Source organism: Pristiophorus japonicus, chromosome 3, assembly GCF_044704955.1.
Source record: "Pristiophorus japonicus isolate sPriJap1 chromosome 3, sPriJap1.hap1, whole genome shotgun sequence".
Classification (NCBI taxonomy): Eukaryota; Metazoa; Chordata; class Chondrichthyes; family Pristiophoridae; genus Pristiophorus; species Pristiophorus japonicus.
In genome coordinates, this window is record NC_091979.1 from 125955244 (window position 1) to 125972427 (window position 17184).

Here is a 17184-nt window from a genome sequence, read left to right on the forward strand (position 1 = left end):
CTGACTCGGCGCGGTGCGAGCGCCGGCGGCGGAAGGCGAATCAAACAGCCGAGCGTGTGTGTGAGTCTGAGGAGAAATAGAGCTCGCTTTCACACTCAATGGTTTACACTGTGGGCTTCTGACACTACTTTTTTTTTTTATTTCCTCCCTCCCCTCCTTGGATTGTCCCCCCCCCCTCCCCCAAATATATATATTTTTTTCTATCTCTTAAACATCGGCTGCCCACCCGTCATTTCGGCCACAGGCCTCGGATCACCCTAAGGTAAGGAGGAAGTTGGCCGTCAGTTTTTAAAGGTAGACAATTCGGTGGGGAAACTTGACAAATTCCTCCTCATTGTTCAGCGGTTGTCGGGAGAGCCGAGTTTACGCATCAGTTGCTGCAGCGCGCTGATTGGAGCGCCCCTCTTTTTTTAAAAGGACGATTTAAATTATATCTTAGAAACAGTCACCGAAACCGGTCACAAATTTCCGACCCTGACCTCCTTCAGACTTGAAGGCCTCCACTGCTTCAGTCTAGTCCTACCCAACCCCCTCCGTTTAAATGACCGTCAAGATCGTGTAATGTTAAAATCCCGAGCAGTGCCACCTTACACAACAAAACCTTTTACAGCAGAGACACCCCATGACCCCCCGCCCGCACGAATACAAAGATAACTTGATTTTTTTTTGTCAAATAATATACTTTGTACTCCTTTAAATGATGTTTCTAATCTCCGTCGATGGTATGTAAATCCAATGCAAAGCGTGTTTTTTAAATCGAGGGAGGGGGGGGAGTGAGGGGGAAGAGAGAGAGAGAGAGAGAGAAAAAGGCAGCGTTGCTGTCTGGTTGTCCGCTCTGTGACCACGAGCATTGCTTCTTGGTGTCCATGCGAGTCGTTAGTTTTAAATAGTACTTGGGTTTTCCCCCTCTCTCTTTCGTGAATGTGGTAATTTTTGTGGCTTCTTTTGACGCTGAAGGGAAGATGTCCAGCGACAGGCAGAGGTCTGACGACGAGAGTCCGAGCACAAGCAGTGGGAGCTCGGATGCCGACCAGCGTGACAACCCGCAAGAGGCGAGGAAAGAGCCATCCTCTCAGCAACAACCGAAAAAGAAAGACCCCAAGGTATCCAGCAAAACCACAGCCAAACTCTCCACCAGCGCTAAAAGGTAAGTACAAAACCCTTCTTCCTTTTTGTCTATTTCTGCACTCGACCACCGGCATTTTGCCAATCCCAGTTGCACTCCTTTAAAGTCCTTATCAAATATGTCAATATAAACACTCCTCTCTTCATTTGCATATAAGCTTGAAAAGGGAATAATTTAGGGAAAACGGCTCTTTAGCGGAACGAAATACAGTTGTTTGAATCTTTGGTGTACCCTTCTACCCGTTGTAGGGTAAATTGTATAAAATGAAAAGCGACAGGTAGTGGAAATTTGTGAAAACTTGTCCTGTTACGGGATTTGAGTATAACGCTGTTGAGAACAAAGAGGAAGCAGCCATGTTTTCCACTCCGGTTGGGTGAGCTGCTGAGAAAAGGATGGTGATAGAGGGCACTGTAATCGTTCTTAGATCTAAATGCAGCGCAGTGTTCTATAATGAATATATCTCTCCTTCAATTTTCAGAATTCAAAAGGAACTAGCCGAAATCACACTGGATCCGCCCCCGAACTGCAGGTAAGTGAGGTTGATCAATTAGCAGGTTGCAAAATGTGATCAAGTTTCCTAACAGTGATGCAATTTCAGTGAATATGCCATGCCAGTTAATGCATGTCTATTGTAGTTTTCTGGACAAACGGAGGCATTTGGTAGACAAATAATATCTTTAAGAGGGGCATTGAGATAAGGCATAAATTATGGGGAATGTAAACTGTTCTTTGTAAATTATAGACTTCTGTGACTGTAAATGATGGACATCTGTGAATGTTGAAAGCAGGCCAACATCTTAAAAGATATATAAAGGTTTCTAATGTTCTCATAATCGGTGTTACTGTATGTTTAAATTGATGGTCGTTACTCTATATATATGCTGGTTTTCTGTGGCTGGAAAACACTGCTGGAATAAGTTACTCTTTGTGGGGGTGTGAGTGGGGGAAAATTACCCACTTAACAGTTGTAACTGGAGTTTAACTTTTGTGTTGTTGGAGTTGGACTTTTTATTTTGTCTTCCTGAGGAAAATTACTGGCTTTATGTTGATGAGGTAGAGTTTACTTTTAAGCTGATCAAAGCTTCAAATTTTACTTTGGATTAATTAATTTTTGACACTTATTTGCAGTCAACGGTCAATATAGTAATGCACATTAGTTATACCTGAGAACGTCAGAAGTTCTCAGTGTGGAAGAGAACTGAAGTCTGTCTTCATTCTATAAAATGTAATGATGAACTGTTAACATTCTATAGTCCTTTAATGAGTTTCACAACAGCAGCATTTTTTGTTGCTTGCAGGTGATTTTTTTTTTCAGATTTCAGAAGGACTTAAGTTTTTGTGTTCAAATTTGAATAGTTTTGTGATGCAAAGTTTTACAGCATGTTTATATATTTGAGGGTTTTTTTTTACCCTGTTTGAGGATTGATATTTTCTGTTACAAGCTTTTCATGATAGTATCTGGATAAATAGTTCTTTGCTGTTCAAATATTGAATCAGTAATGAGTATGGAAATCAAGTTTGCATGGAGTCTACATTAAATGGAAGGCATTTAACCTAAATTTGTAAATTAATATTTTGTTTTACCATCTTTAGCACTTGAAGTTGTGTAATTAAATTTGAAACCCACTTTGATCAATGTTTGTGGATTTTTAAAAAATTGTCCCAATAGTATATTATTGTTATGACTTTTATAGTACATGAGAAAAATGTAATGAAGCAGAATGTTCCAGGTTGATATTTAACCCATTGGCCTCATGAAAGTACTTCTGAATGCTACTTCAATTGGCAAACACAAAGTGCTTTTACTTTAATCATTTTTATCAAATATTTCAGATTTGATGCGAGTACCCTGTACAGAGGGTATCTGCTTTAGACCAGTGTAAACTGGCAACACTGAGTTACACTACAGGCTCTGTACCGCTCTATACAGTGGGAGGGAATGGAATTGAATGGAGTGTTTTGTTGAGGATGCCAATGATATTGTTTACGTTAGTTCACGATTGACTATTGGACTTTTGTCAACATTAAAAATATTTATTTAATAATCAGACCAGTTGGGGTCGTTGAAGTCTTATTTTAAACTGAAACTTGAAAAAAATTAAATCAGTTGTAGTTATAAATCTGATTTTATAGTGTTTGCCAAACTTTAAAGCACCCTCATATCTGCAATTGAAACTGGACTTAAGCTACACTTTCTGAATTAATGCAATGTGGTTTTCACATTACATTGATATACAAAATAAGTGGCCCATAAGCTTAAAAGCAATGAGATCTGTTCAACTCTTGTTTCTTGCATTTAGACAATTACACACTTTTGAATTTGTTTTTTGTGAAATTTTTCAAAGTTTCTGGTTTATGACCTGCTTCTGAACAAAGTTGTAATGCACTTAAACTATGATTCCTTCATTTAAAGTGGAGCCAAAGTTCAATTTCTACATGAACTGCATTTGATATTAAATATAGGTTAAATTCTGTATTCTTGGAAATGTTTAAATTTTCTATGGAAGGATGAGCTGGACCGGCTGTATGACCTCCCTCATCTGCACTATCTTTTTGACACTTGCAAAATTCATCCATTTAGAGGGAAAATTCAGTTTAATATTGACTGGGGTTTTGAAGGAAAAGCATGGCCAGTTCCTTCCACTATGTTCCAAGCTGATGTGCAGTTACTTTGCACAACAACAAATTGCATGTAGTGAGCACCATTTTAATGTAGTAAAATGATCCAAGCTTCTTCAGAGGGTAATAAGACAGAAATTGACACTAGGCCAAAGAAGGAAACATGAGGACAGACGACCAAAAGCGCATGGTTAAAGAGGTAGGTTTTAAGGAGTATCTTAAGGAGAAAGAGAGACAGCGGTTTAGGGAGGGAATTCCAGAGCTTGGGACCTAGACAGTTGAAGGCATGGCCACCAATGGTGGGGAAAAGGAAGAAAGGGGGTGCACAAGGCAGAATTGGAGGAATGCATAGTTCTCGGGTTGTAGGTTGAGAGGAGATTACAGAGAAAGGGAGGGGTGAACCAATGAAAGGTTTTGAACATAAGAATGAGAATATTAAATTAGAGATATTTGTGGCCTTAGAGCCAATGCAAGTCAGTGAGCACAAGGGCTTTGAGTGAACAGAACTTGGTTTGAGTTAGGATATGGGCAGCAGAATTTTGGATGAGCTAAAGTTTATGGATGGTGGAAGATGTGATGCTGGCAAGGGGAGCATTGGAAGAGACCAGGCTAGAGATAACAAAAGCATAGATGAGGTTTTCAGCAGCAAGTGGGTTGAGGCAGGGGTGGAGACGGGCGATATTGCGGAGGTACTGTAGAGGATATGGAGTCGGAAGCTCAGCTCAGGGTTGTAAGGGGTTCACCTCTGAGCGGTTTGAATCGCTTCCACTCACTGGGTTCTCGACTTTGGATTTATTTGGGGGATGTGACAAAGTGCAAGAGACGACTGGTTTGGTGCAAAAGAACTTCGATTTTATTAAGGACAAGAAAATACAATTTCAAACTTCTTATCACTCAAATAAAGAACACTATATCACACATTCAAAGGGGTTACAGAAATAATACATCTCCCACCTCCCCATGCCTAACTCTGACTAGGTTAAACTCCAGGGCAAACGGGGACTATGCTCACCGATTCTTTACTGGTAGTTGGCGGTGGTTCGCAATTTCTGGGTTCGCTGGATTCTGTAGGTTCTGCTTGCCGAACGTCGTAGAAGACTTCTTACTGCGCAATCTTCAGTTGGGTGGTGTCCACTGGTGTGGTAGGGCGCGTTTTGGACTTATGGAGTAAGTACCCACTTTCTTTTGTTAGAAATAGGTTTCAAAGTCTCTTTAGGTAATGTTTTCACCTGTTAGGCGTAGATTGTAGAGTGGAAAATTTTGAATCTTCGGTTTCTTCTTGGAGGAATTTTGTTTCGGAGTTGTTCGATTGCGGTGTTTTCAATGGTACCACGTTGGCTGTGGTCGGTTGCTGTCGCGATGGTGATGGTCTTCCTTCCCTTTTGGTAGCAGGGCAATGTGGCCCCGGTAGTGTCGTTGAGGCTGGTTACAACTGCTGCGGTGGTCTCTTTCTCCTCCCTTCTTGATGCTCTCTGATGCTATGCACCTGATGCTCATATTATCGTTTAAAACAGGGCCCCAGTTATACTTTTGGAGCTGTTCTAATCTTTGTGCCAAATTAGCCCCGATTCTTTGTTTAATTTTTGGCAGGCTTGATATGTCATATTTTGGCGGGCTCATTAAATGTTAATCTGTCTCGGATGTGTCGATCTTCTGAATCTGTTTCTTGATGGAAAAATTAGCTTTGGTATTTGCAATGTCTGCCGAGGTTTTGGTTTTCCACGTGGGCTGGATGTGCCATTGTTATTATGCATGTGCTGGAATGGGTTTTCTGCTCACGGTGATGGCTGGCTATCTCTGGGTTGATTGTTGCTATGTTAATTTCTCCTGGGGAGAAGGGTTTTCGAGTTTAAACAATTTCTCCAGACAATTTGTTTTAGCTTCAATAGCCCCAGACAGTTTCAATACTCAAACTGATTTATTTGAAGGATAGTTCTCTTTTAGTTCTTAGCCCTTCCCAAACAGACCCAATCTGCCTTGTAAAATCCCAAATTCGATTAAAACTCGTCGTTTCTTCCATGTGCACTTTAGGATCTCAAACTTTCTGGTAGATAGTTACAAATTAAATTTCCTTTCCAATGAGTCCAAACACTGGGGGAGTTTTCCCACGAATTTTGCAACTCTACAGGGTCAGGTAGGGTGGCGAGTTTGCCAACAGTCTGGTTGAGAGACATTGGCCAGGGAGAGGGATAGAATCAGTGGCTTGGGAACGGAATTTGTGGCAGGGGCCGATGATAATGAATTCGGTCTTCCCAATATTTACTTGGAGGAAATTTCTTCATCCAGTACTGGATGTGGGTCAAGCACCGTAATAACACAGAGGCAGTGGAGGGGTTGAGAAGTAATGGTGAGATTGAGCTGTGTGCCATCCTTGTACATGTGGAACCTAAAGTTGTGTTTTTAGGTGACGTTGCTGAGGGGCAGCGTGTAAATTAGAAATAGGATGGGGCCGAGGCTCGATTCTTGGGGGACTCGAGGTTACTGTCAAGGCTCAGGAGGAAAAGCCATTGCACAAGATTCTCTAGCTATGACTGGGTAGATAAGAATTGATCAAACGTGAGAAGTTCCAATCAGCTGGATGATGGAGAAGAGGAGTTTGAGGAAGATGGTGTGGTTAGCCACGTCAAAGGCTACAGACAGGTTGAGCAGGATGAGGAGGGATAGTGCACCATGGTCACAGTCACACATGATGTAATTTGTGACTTTGATTCGGGCAGTTTATTCAGTACTGTGGCAGGGGCGGAATCCTGATTGGAAAGTTTCAAATATTGAGTAGCAAGAAAGATGGGCATGTATTTGGGAGGTGATAACCCATTCAAGGGATTTGGAGAGGAATGGAAGGCTGGAGATAGGGTTGTAGTTTGCAAGAACAGTGGGGTTCAGCTGGGTTTCTGGGAAAGGGGTGTTAACCACAGCACAGACCAACTGAGCATATGTTTTTAAGAGAAAAGATTGCATATTTGCAACAGCTTTTAAACATGTTTGTAAGTTGGTCCTTGCAATGTGCCTGGGTACTCAAAATATGCTTCAGATCTGATTAAGTTAAATACTTCATTTTTGTCATCGTCTAAAGAGGAAGGAAAGTCTATGGGGTAATTGTTTTTGTTCCAAATATGCTTATTAGAGGGAGAAAAAAAGACAAATTTATATACAGCCTTTCACATCCTCGGGACATACGTGATTTATAACCAGCTATCTTTGAAGTGTAGTCACTGAGCAAATTCAGCAGTTCAATCCCACAATCTGTTAAATAAATTAACAGTTAATTTGGGTTTGCTTGGTGGTGTTGGTTGATGTGTTGGCCTGGACACTCGAAGAACTCTCTGGAATAGTGAAAATTGTCACTGAGAACTACTTTGTGTTTTTAAACCATTGAGGCTCTCGCTCGCGCTCTCTCTCGTAAGGTCTGCATTCCCCTTTGCGCTGTTCTGGCAATGTTGAATAATGAAAAGTGGCTATTGCAAATAGCAGAGACTGTGATTTCCAAGTAGCAAGAGTTGATCTGGTTCTTCCCCAACCAAGGTTCATCATGCCAATTGTTGGGGAAACTTCATTCCTATATTGTAGTGTAGTTCCTTCAGGTCCTGCTGCCATATTAGTGGCTCTTGGGCTTATTTGCATAGTGCATACCCTGCCATGAAACCAATTGGAACTACCTGTAAATGTCCTCGGCTTGGGGGAGGGTCTCTTTTTAAACAAGAAAAATGTTTTTTTTTTAAAAGGAGACAGTTTTTTTTGGTGAAGGGCATAACTGAACATCATTTTCCCTTTCTATTTGTCTGGTTTGCATTTACCAAGACATTGCTTATACTTAGCACATGTTAATAGCATTATATACAGACATTACATGCATTGTGCAGTTGCAGAAATGATGATCTGAGTAATAGACCATTTTGAAGTAAGCTATTTATGTAATGCACCTTTCCCTTTTCAACCTGAAAGACCAGTGTTTGATAAATATTATACCATATGTATAGTGATGAACTGATTTTTAAGAAATATGCTGTACAAATACTCTACTGGAATTGCTGTTATTTCCAAAACCTTGTGATGTTGCTAGACTTTAGTTGTGATCAGTAGTAATGCATTAGGTCAGGGTGAATAAACTATTCTAATACTTGGTGACAGCTTGGGTTTTAAGCTCTTATTATATTTTCAATATCAAAATGCTTTATAGCTTCCATTATTGCAAAAGTAGATTTAAGTGCTGCTTGTACTCCGTAACACCACTTCAGGTGGTCAAGTACCAAGATTTTTTTAAAAAGTGATCTTGATACAGGGTATTTGTAAAATCTTATCGAATTTTAGAATAGAGGTGTGTGCTTTTTTTTCTAAAAGTAATCATTAGCTCTCGGTTTGCTATTAAAAATACAATTAAGGATCAAAAATATACTTCCAGATTTTTGGTGGAAATGAGACCAGTTACATATTTGCTACGTCTTTTAACTAACATATATCCTGATACAATAGTGTATTTAACTGGAATGTGGATAAATTCCTTGAAATGCTCTGTATGAATGTATTACAAAAAGTATTTCTTTGGTCATCCAAACTGCCAGACAACCAAGCAAAACCAATCTATCTTGTGCTTCTTGCCAGACTCATGCACTTGTTTGATTGTCCACGTGCCGAGAACCCTCATACACAATGCTGCCTATTCCTCTCAGACACCATGGAATTCAGATTTTGGAACTTAATTCAATGTCTGTAAATGCTCAGTAAGCTCTTCTACTTTTAAACTGTTTTCTTGGTTAATCCTAGTTGGGAACTAAAGCCTGAAAGTTCCTTCTTTGCTTATGATTGATCAGCTTCAATCTTTGACCAAGAAAGAAAGACTTGCATTTGTATAGCGCCTTTCACGACCACCTGATGTCTCAATCGCTTTACGACCAATGAAGCATTCTTTGGAGTGTAGTCACTGTTGTAATGTAAACGCGGCAGCTAATTTACGCACAGCAAGCTCCCACAAACAGCAATGCAATAATGACCAGATAATCTGCTTGTGGTGATGATTTGAAGGATAAATATTGGCCAGGATATCGGGGTTAACTCCTCTGCTCTTCTTCGAAATAGTGCCATGGGATCTTTTACGTCCACCTGAGAGAGCAGACGGGGCCTCGGTTTAACGTCTCATCCAAAAGACGGCACCTCTAACAGTGCAGCACTCGCTCAGCACTGCACTGGAGTGTCGGCATAGAATTCTGTGCTCAAGTCCCTGTGTCAAGTCACAAGTGCATACTTCTCGTGCAGTTCAGACTTCAGTCATGTTGCTTTATAAGTGCAAGTTTTTTTCTGTTTGCTCTGATGCTTTCGCAGAAGAGAATCTTTTTATGATGTGAATGACCGACAAAATAGCTGAAACCAACAAAAATAAAATAAAATATACAAAACCCCCATTCAGTTGAGAAACCAAGTCTGGGTTTGGACTTGATATTTTTGCCTCAACCGGTGACTGAGCTGACTTTAGTTTGCGTGGTCTGAGCATGTGCCGTGTACCTAATAACCTAGGGTGAGAGTGGGGGCGGGAGGGTAGGTGCAGAAAGGCCATTGATTACTCAGCTGTTGTAGCATTTTTTATGTCCTATAAAGTATAAAATGTACATTAAGTTCAGTGTCTTTTCTCATTGCGATTGAGTTAATTTTTCAAAGAAAAACTTGATTTTTTTTTGAAGCAAACTGCTAATTATCTTACCTGAGTATCACCGTTTAAAATTAAAAAAAAATGTAAACATTCTAACTGCTAACAGCTATTGGCCACCAATTAATTTGCTTTTTCAAGTTGAGTTGAATTTTGTTGATGCAAACATTCTAATTTACCATTTTAATGTGAATCAGTAGCCTAGATGTTATCCCTATGGGGCATAATACTCCTGACCATGAGCAATGCAATGGGAGATCTCGTAGTAATAGATGAAAACTGTTGTATCTGCTTGCACTTGTTGGAATGTAATTTACACCCTCTAGCCAGTGGAGATGTCATTGCGACCACTTGAAGCGGGTTGTATTGCAAGTTTATGTAGTGTAATAAATCTTTGTGGACACACAGATTTATTATGGTAATATCAAAGTAAGGATAAGAATGTATGACTTTAAAATGGTGACTGAACTATGTCTGAACCCCTTGGCCCAATTCTAAGTAGCTAATTATCTGGATCTGCACGGCCCTAAAAATGCACACCAGCTTAGCAGCTAAACATTACAGTCATGCTCCCAGACCTGAGATAATTTGTGAGCACTGTCATGGGAAAACTGCAATTGCATAATGTATGCTCTCATGATGTGTTGCTTATAGGCAGACTGTAACATAGTGGTCATGTTTAGCTGCTAACCAGGCCTGTACCATTGGGGCTACTAGTGAAGTATTCTCCAGACAAGTGGTTTAAACAGGCCATGAAGTTAATTAAAGCATAGTTATTTGAAGTTTTTCTAGATTGGCAACTGTTAGGCTCCTCCTTGGAGAGAATTGATTATCTGAAAGTCAGACGAACAGCAGGAACTGACTTTGCTTTGTTTAACTGTTCAGTTATGATTTGTCATTGCTTTATATGAAGTGGAACTTGGAGTGGGGGGGGGAGATCCAGTTGTCGTGGTCCACGTGGGTACCAACGACACTGCTAGGACAAAGAAAGAGGTTCTGCTGAGGATTATGAGCAGCTCGGGGCCAAATTAAAAAGCAGAATCACAAAGGTAATAATTTCTGGATTACTACCTGAACCACAAGCAAATTTGCATAGGGTAAATAAGAGCAGAGAGTTAAACATGTGGCTTAAAGACTGGTGTGAGAGAAATGGGTTTTGGTTCGTGGGACATTGGCACCAGTACTGGGGTGAGAGGGAGCTGTTCCGTTCGGATAGGTTCCCCTTGGACCGTGCTGGGACTAGGGACCTAACAAATCAAATAACTAGGGCTTTAAACTAAATAGTGTGGGGGGGGGGGGGGGGGGGGAGGGGTGTGATGGATTCAGGTGCGCAAAAATTTTTTAAGTCAAAGAATAAGGAAGATCAGGGTAGCACTGGGGGTAATGAAAGCCGGAGTGTGATAGGAAGGGACAGAATGTGTAAACATAAAAGTGAATCAGAAAGTGGGGTCAAAGCAGGAAAAAATGGTTAAAAGAAACAAATGTAAAAGCTCTTTATCTAAATGCACATAGCATTCGTAACAAATTTGATGAGTTGATGGCACAAATAAACACACATGGGCATGATCTAATAGCCATTACAGAGACATGGTTGCAAGGTGACCAGGACTGGGAACTAAATATTCAGGGGTATTTGACAATTTGGAAGGACAGACAGAAAGGAAAAGGAGGTGGGGTAGCTCTGTTAATAAAGGATGAGATCAGTGCATTAATGAGAAATGATATTGGCTCAGAAGATCAAAATGTTGAATCAGTTTGGATGGAGATAAGGAATAATGGGAAAAAGTCACTGGTGGGCGTAGTCTATAGGCCCCTTAACAGTAGCTACACTGTTGGACGGAGTATAAATCAATAAATAATGGAGGCTGGTAATAAAGGAGTGACAATAAATATGGGCGATTTTAGCCTTCATATTGATTTGGACCAAGCAAATTGGCCACGGTAGCCTTGAGGAAGAGTTCATAGTGTATCCGGGATAGTTTCCTTGAACAGTACGTTGCGGAACCAAACAGGGAGCAGGCTATCTTAGATCTGGTATTGTGTAATGAAACAGGATTAATGAATGATCTTGTAGTAAAGGATCCTCCAGGAATGAGTGACCATAACATGGTTGAATTTCAAATTCAGTTGGAGGGTGAGAAAGTTGGTTCTCAAACCAATGCCCTAAGCTTAAATAAAGGAGACTACAAAGGTATGAGGGTAGAGTTGGCTAAAGTTGAGAAAATAGATTATAAAGTAGTCGTCATCATCATAGGCAGTTCTTCGGAATCGAGGAAGACTTGCTTCCATTCCTGAAGTGAGTTCTTTGGTGGCTGAACAGTCCAATACGAGAGCCACAAGACTCTGTCACAGTAAAAAAAAAAAGGAGGCAGACAAAAAGCAGGAAACTATAGACCAGTTAGCCTAAAATCTGTCATTGGCAAAATGCTAGAGTCCATTATTAAGGAAGCAGTAGCAGGTCATTTGGAAAAGCATAATTCAATCAAGCAGAGTCAGCATGGTTTTAGAAAGGGAAATCATGTTTGACACATTTGTTGGAGTTATTTGAGGATGTAACGAACAGGGTGGATAAGGGGGAACCAGTGGATATGGTGTATTTGGATTTCTAGAAGGCATTCAATAAGGCATTCAATAAAAGGTTACTGCACAAGATAAATGTTCGCTGGGTTGGGGGTAATATATTAGCCTCGGTAGAGAATTGGCTAACTAACAGAAAACAGTCGGGATCAATGGGGCATTTTCCGGTTGGCAAACAGTGAGTAGTGTGGTGCCACAGGGATCGGTGCTGGGTCCTCAACTATTTACTGTCTATATTAATGACTTGGATGAAGGGACCGAGTGCAATGTAGCCAAGTTTGCTGATGATACAAAGATGGGTGAGAAAGGAAGTTATGAGGAGGACACACACAATCTACAAAGGGATATAGACAGGCTAAGTGAGTGGGCAAAAATTTGGCAGATGGAGTATAATGTGGGAAAATGTGAGGTTATCCACTTTGGCAGAAAGAATAGAAAAGCAAATTATAATTTAAATGGAGAAAAATTGCAAAGTGCTGCAGTACAGCGGGACCTGGGGGTCCTTGTGCATGAAACACAAAAAGTTAGTATGCAGGTGCAGCAAGTAATCAGGAAGCCAAATGGAACGTTGGCCTTTATTGCAAGGGGGATAGAGTATTAAAGCCAACAAGTCCTGCTACAACTGTACAGGGTATTGATGAGGCCACACCTAGAGTACTGTGTACAGTTTTGGTCTCTGTATTTAAGGAAGGATATACTTGCATTGGAGGCTGTTCAGAGAAAGTTCACTAGGTTGATTTCGGAAATGAAGGGGTTGACTTATGAAGATAGGTTGGGCCCATACACATTAAAGTTCAGAAGAATGAGAGGTGATCTTATTAAAACTGATAAGATAATGAGGTGGCTCGACAGGGTGGATGCAGAGATGATATTTCCACTCATAGGCGAAACGAAAACTAGGGGACATAATCTCAGAATAAGGGGCTGTCCATTTAAAACTGAGATGGGAAGGAATTTGTGCTCTTGAGGGTTGTAAATTTATGGAATTCTCTACTCCAGAGAGCTGTAGAGGCTGTGTCATGAAATGTATTTAAAGTGAAGATAGACAGATTTTTGAGTGATTTTAAGGGAGTAAAGGGTTATGGGGAGCGGGCAGGGAAGTGGAGCTGAGTCCATGATCAGATTAGCCGTGATCTTATTAAATGGTGCAGCAGGCTCGAGGGGCCAGGTGGCCTACTCCTGCTCCTCTTATGTAATGTCTAGAGTGTGGCACTCTTGAAACCAATGAAATATAAGTGGCGGAATGGATTAATAGGTTATTCAAACCATTGAAAGAAATAGGTTGCAGTTGCATTGTGCCATTTACAACCTCAGCATCCCAAATCTTCACAGGCAATCAAGTGCAGTTATTATTGTAATGTAGGTAAATTGCCAGCCAATTTGCACACAGCAAAGACCTAAAACAGCATTAAAATAAATGAGCAGATTTGTTTTAATGCTTTTTTACATTTATTCATTACGGGATGAGGGTGTCGCTGGCAAGGCCAGCATTTATTGCCCATCCCGAGTTGCCCTTGAGAAGGTGGCGATGAGCCAACTACTTGAACTGCTGCAGTCCGTGAAGTGAAGGTACTCTCTCAATGCTGTTGGATAGGAAGTTATAGGATTTGGACCCAGAGATGATGAAGGAACACCAACATATTTCCAAGTCAGGATGGTGTGTGACTTGGAAGGGAACAGGTGGTGGTATTCCCATGTGCCTGCTGCTCATGTCCTTCTGAGTGGTAGAGGTTGCGGATTTGGGAGGTGCCGTCGAAGAAACCTCGGTGAGTTGCTGGAGTGCATCTTGTAGATGGTGTACACTGCAGCCACTTTGCAGTGGTAGTGGAGGGAGTGAATTTGTACGGTGGTTAATGGAGCATTGTTGGAGCTGCATTCATCCAGGCAAGAGGCGAGTATTCCTTAACACTCTTGAACTGTGCCTTTATAGATGGTGGAAAGGTTTTGGGGAGTTAAGAGATGAGTTATTTGTCACAGAATACCCAGCCTCTGACCTCTTGTAGCCACAGTATTTTTGTAGTTGGTCAGTGGTGACCCCTGTGCTATTGATGGTCGGGAGCTTGACGATTGTAATACCATTGAATGTCAAGGGGCGGCGGTTAGACTCTCTCTTGTTGGATATGGTCTTTGCCTGGCATTTGTGTGGCTCTAATGTTACTTGCCACTAATCAGCACAAGCGTGGATGTTGTCCTAGTCTTGCTGCATTCGGGTACGGACTGCTTCATTATCTGAAGAGTTGGGAATGGAACTGAACACTGTGCAATCATCAGTGAACATCCCCATTTCTGACCTTATGATGAAACAGCTGAAGATGGTTGGGCCTGAGGACACTGCTCTGAGGAACACCTGCAGCAATGTACTGGGGCTGAGATGCTCCACAACCATCTTCTATTATGCTAGGTATAATTGAGGGATAAATGTTGGCTGAGACATCAGTTTTGCTATGGGATCTTTGACCACCTGAGAGGGTGTCTGAAAGACTGCACCTCCCTCAGTACTGCACTCAAATGTCAACCTGTATTATATGCTTAAATCACTGGAGTAGAACTTGAACCTCCTGTGTCTGAGTCATGTGGGTTACCATATCAAAAACAGTAAAATTGTTAAATGTATGCCCATTGTGCTACAAAATAAGAAATCTTTGGCATACAACTTTTACAAAGTGTGACTGACAATCTAAATGCTTTTTTACATCAATTATTTTGTATAATTAACATTGTACTTTGACCATATTATGTTTACTATCTTCAAAGGAATGTGGGCTTCAGGTTCAAAAAATAAATACTTCAAATTATATTGAAAAATCGACTATTTGAACAAGAATCAGCTTGACAGGGTGTAAATAGGTTAATCCAACATTGCACCCAAAATACAATCCTACCTTTTTTCCTTTATTATTTTTGTTCTTATTTATAATCTAATAGTATTTGAGGCATAGATAATGTATTTCACTTCCTGTAGCAAAATATCAATATTACAAAAAAGTAATGTGGCTGAAATTGAAGTTTCAGTAGCCTGATTGAGAGTTGCATGACATAAATAATCTAGAGAAATAATCTCAGTTGTTGGGTTCCTCTTCTATCCAGTCATAAATTGGATCATAACCCCAAAATCTTCTGTGTTAAAATTTAATGGGCTGGATTTTCCGGTCCTTTGCGCTCTGAGTTTAGCCCTGGAGCGACGTGAAAGGCAGAGGTGAGGTCTCCAGCACCCCATCGCAATCCTCCGGTTGGGTTTTGCAGCAGTGCTGAGCAGCACCGCCGGGAAGAGCTGCGCCCGGTGTGCAACGCCCCTGGTTGCGACACCATTGCGAGTTTTAAGTCTTGCCTGACTCGTCTGCCCGGAAGTGCGCCTGCAATGACTGCCTGGGAAATCAGAGCGGTCCACCGATGCCAGCAGTGATTTGTGTTGTGGCTTGGCCGATGTTTTAGGAATGTTTTTCTTTTTTTTTTCTTTTCAGGTTTCCGCGCCGCCTCTTCCCCCAGGCCCCTCTCTGAGCGCTCCTGCCTGGGCTCTTTAGCGTGGGAATTTCCCTTTGTGCCAAGAGGTGTACAACGTGTTCCTTAGCACTAAACCCCCTGACGCAGGGTCCAGATGCCCAAACTTACATACTAAAGCGCAATCTATTCCCGGCCACTAACTTTCCCGCCCTGCCGCCATTATCGTCCCGAGAACAGTAAAGCTGAAAATTCAGCCCAATGAATTTTGCCAGTTCCCACTCTGATCTTGCTGAATAAAGAGAGTACAAAAATGCAGTAAAAGATAAAAGGTACAAAATTTCTTAACTTTTCAACAGTCTTTTTTTTTCAGTAATGTGATTCATTTACAGAATGTTCTTCTGCTGTAACCCGTATAAATGAATATAAGCTTAATTTAAAGCAAGTATTTTTAAACTTTTCTATGGGGTGACCCCTTGCAAAAAAAAAGTCACACTTCCAAGTTACTGTTTCTCCAACACCTTTACACGTGTAAATGGCTCATTGACAGTTTTACTAAGCACAGTCTCCAAGGAACTGAAATCTCTTTCTGCCATATTTGAGATTGTGTAGTCTCGGTGTAACAGTTAACCCCAATCAGAGTAAATTGCATTCTGGAGACTATATTTGAGATGACCACTGTCTCCTGTCAATTTGGACAACTGAAAATATTAAATTTTTAGACGACCATAGGTTCAACTGCTGTTCTGGATTATGATTTGCAGAAACTTAATCAGAACATGGCATACAGCACATTTGGGAATTGCACCACCCATATACACAAATAGAATGGCTGTCTGCAGTTCTTTCGGTTTATCTTTGAAAACCCCATGCACCCTTTTTAAGTGATAATGCAGAAGATGAACGCTAGACTTGAGAATGTGAAGATGTCTGATTTATGAGTAAGATTTTCCTTTGAAGTTCATGCCATCCCTTTTAGAAGTAGTTACATAACCAAAGTGGACCTATCCACATCATGCTGGACTATACCTAGTTAGTTTTCAGCATTTTCCACCAGTCTATTTTCACACTACCCTATCTGATTAAAGCAGCATCTGTTATTAGCTTAAATGGCTCTGCCATCCAAGGGATGTGGGTGGAGTGTCAGTGCCCACCATCAGTGGGGAAAAAAGCAGTCTGCATTGCAATTGGGGGATGAACTTGGATTTTTAAAAAAACAAGTCTATCTTTCATGACTTCTCACATGGTGAGTTGTAGAATATGGTTAGTCTCCTTTTATTCTTCAGATTTCTATATGGGTTCCCTTAATATAACTTTATTTCTGTTGTCACTTATTAGATAGCCAACACCTTTTTGGAAGTTGGGCGGTGTGACAAAGGTTGCTGTTTTGTTTAGTTCTGTACTGTCGCGAGTAGTTGGGGTTGCTGTTTTTAAAAAAAAAAATTATCATTTTTTTCTTTTTGCCTTCTCTCAAGCTTACTTTTCTCGTTTTATTTTTCTCACTTTCATGTTAACAGCCTTGTGCTCTTTTTGATTGTGTTCCCTCACTTTTTTAAAAAGCTTTCTCATTCACATTTTTAAGGGACCTTTTTGTCTTTTTTACCCCCCTTGTGGCTGATGGGTGGAAAAAGGAGCATTGCCTCTCCCATTCTATCTCCTCCCCTTCTGACTGCACCCTCGCTTCATCACTACCCCTGTCTCTTCCCCTTTTGAAATACTTGCTCAGCTACTTCTTGCTCCACTGCCGCTCATCTCATCCATAAGCCTCCATCCACTCCTCCCCACG

The 17184-nt window shown here is 41.0% G+C and overlaps 1 protein-coding gene across 3 annotated transcripts in view; it reads left to right on the top strand.

Moving 5' to 3' along the window:
• The window catches only part of ube2e3 (ubiquitin-conjugating enzyme E2E 3 (UBC4/5 homolog, yeast)), a 193736-nt gene that overhangs the window by 272 nt on the left and 176280 nt on the right, over positions 1 to 17184 (top strand). The window contains exons 1-3 of one of the 3 annotated variants that reach the window (XM_070875799.1): positions 12 to 262; positions 958 to 1147; positions 1605 to 1655. In XM_070875799.1, the coding sequence (XP_070731900.1) occupies positions 963 to 1147; positions 1605 to 1655 (236 nt within the window). In that variant the 5' untranslated portion in view covers positions 12 to 262; positions 958 to 962. Of the gene's footprint in view, positions 1 to 11; positions 263 to 534; positions 723 to 957; positions 1148 to 1604; positions 1656 to 17184 lie in introns of those variants that run through there. The other 2 variants (XM_070875798.1, XM_070875797.1) reach the window with 2 other exon arrangements.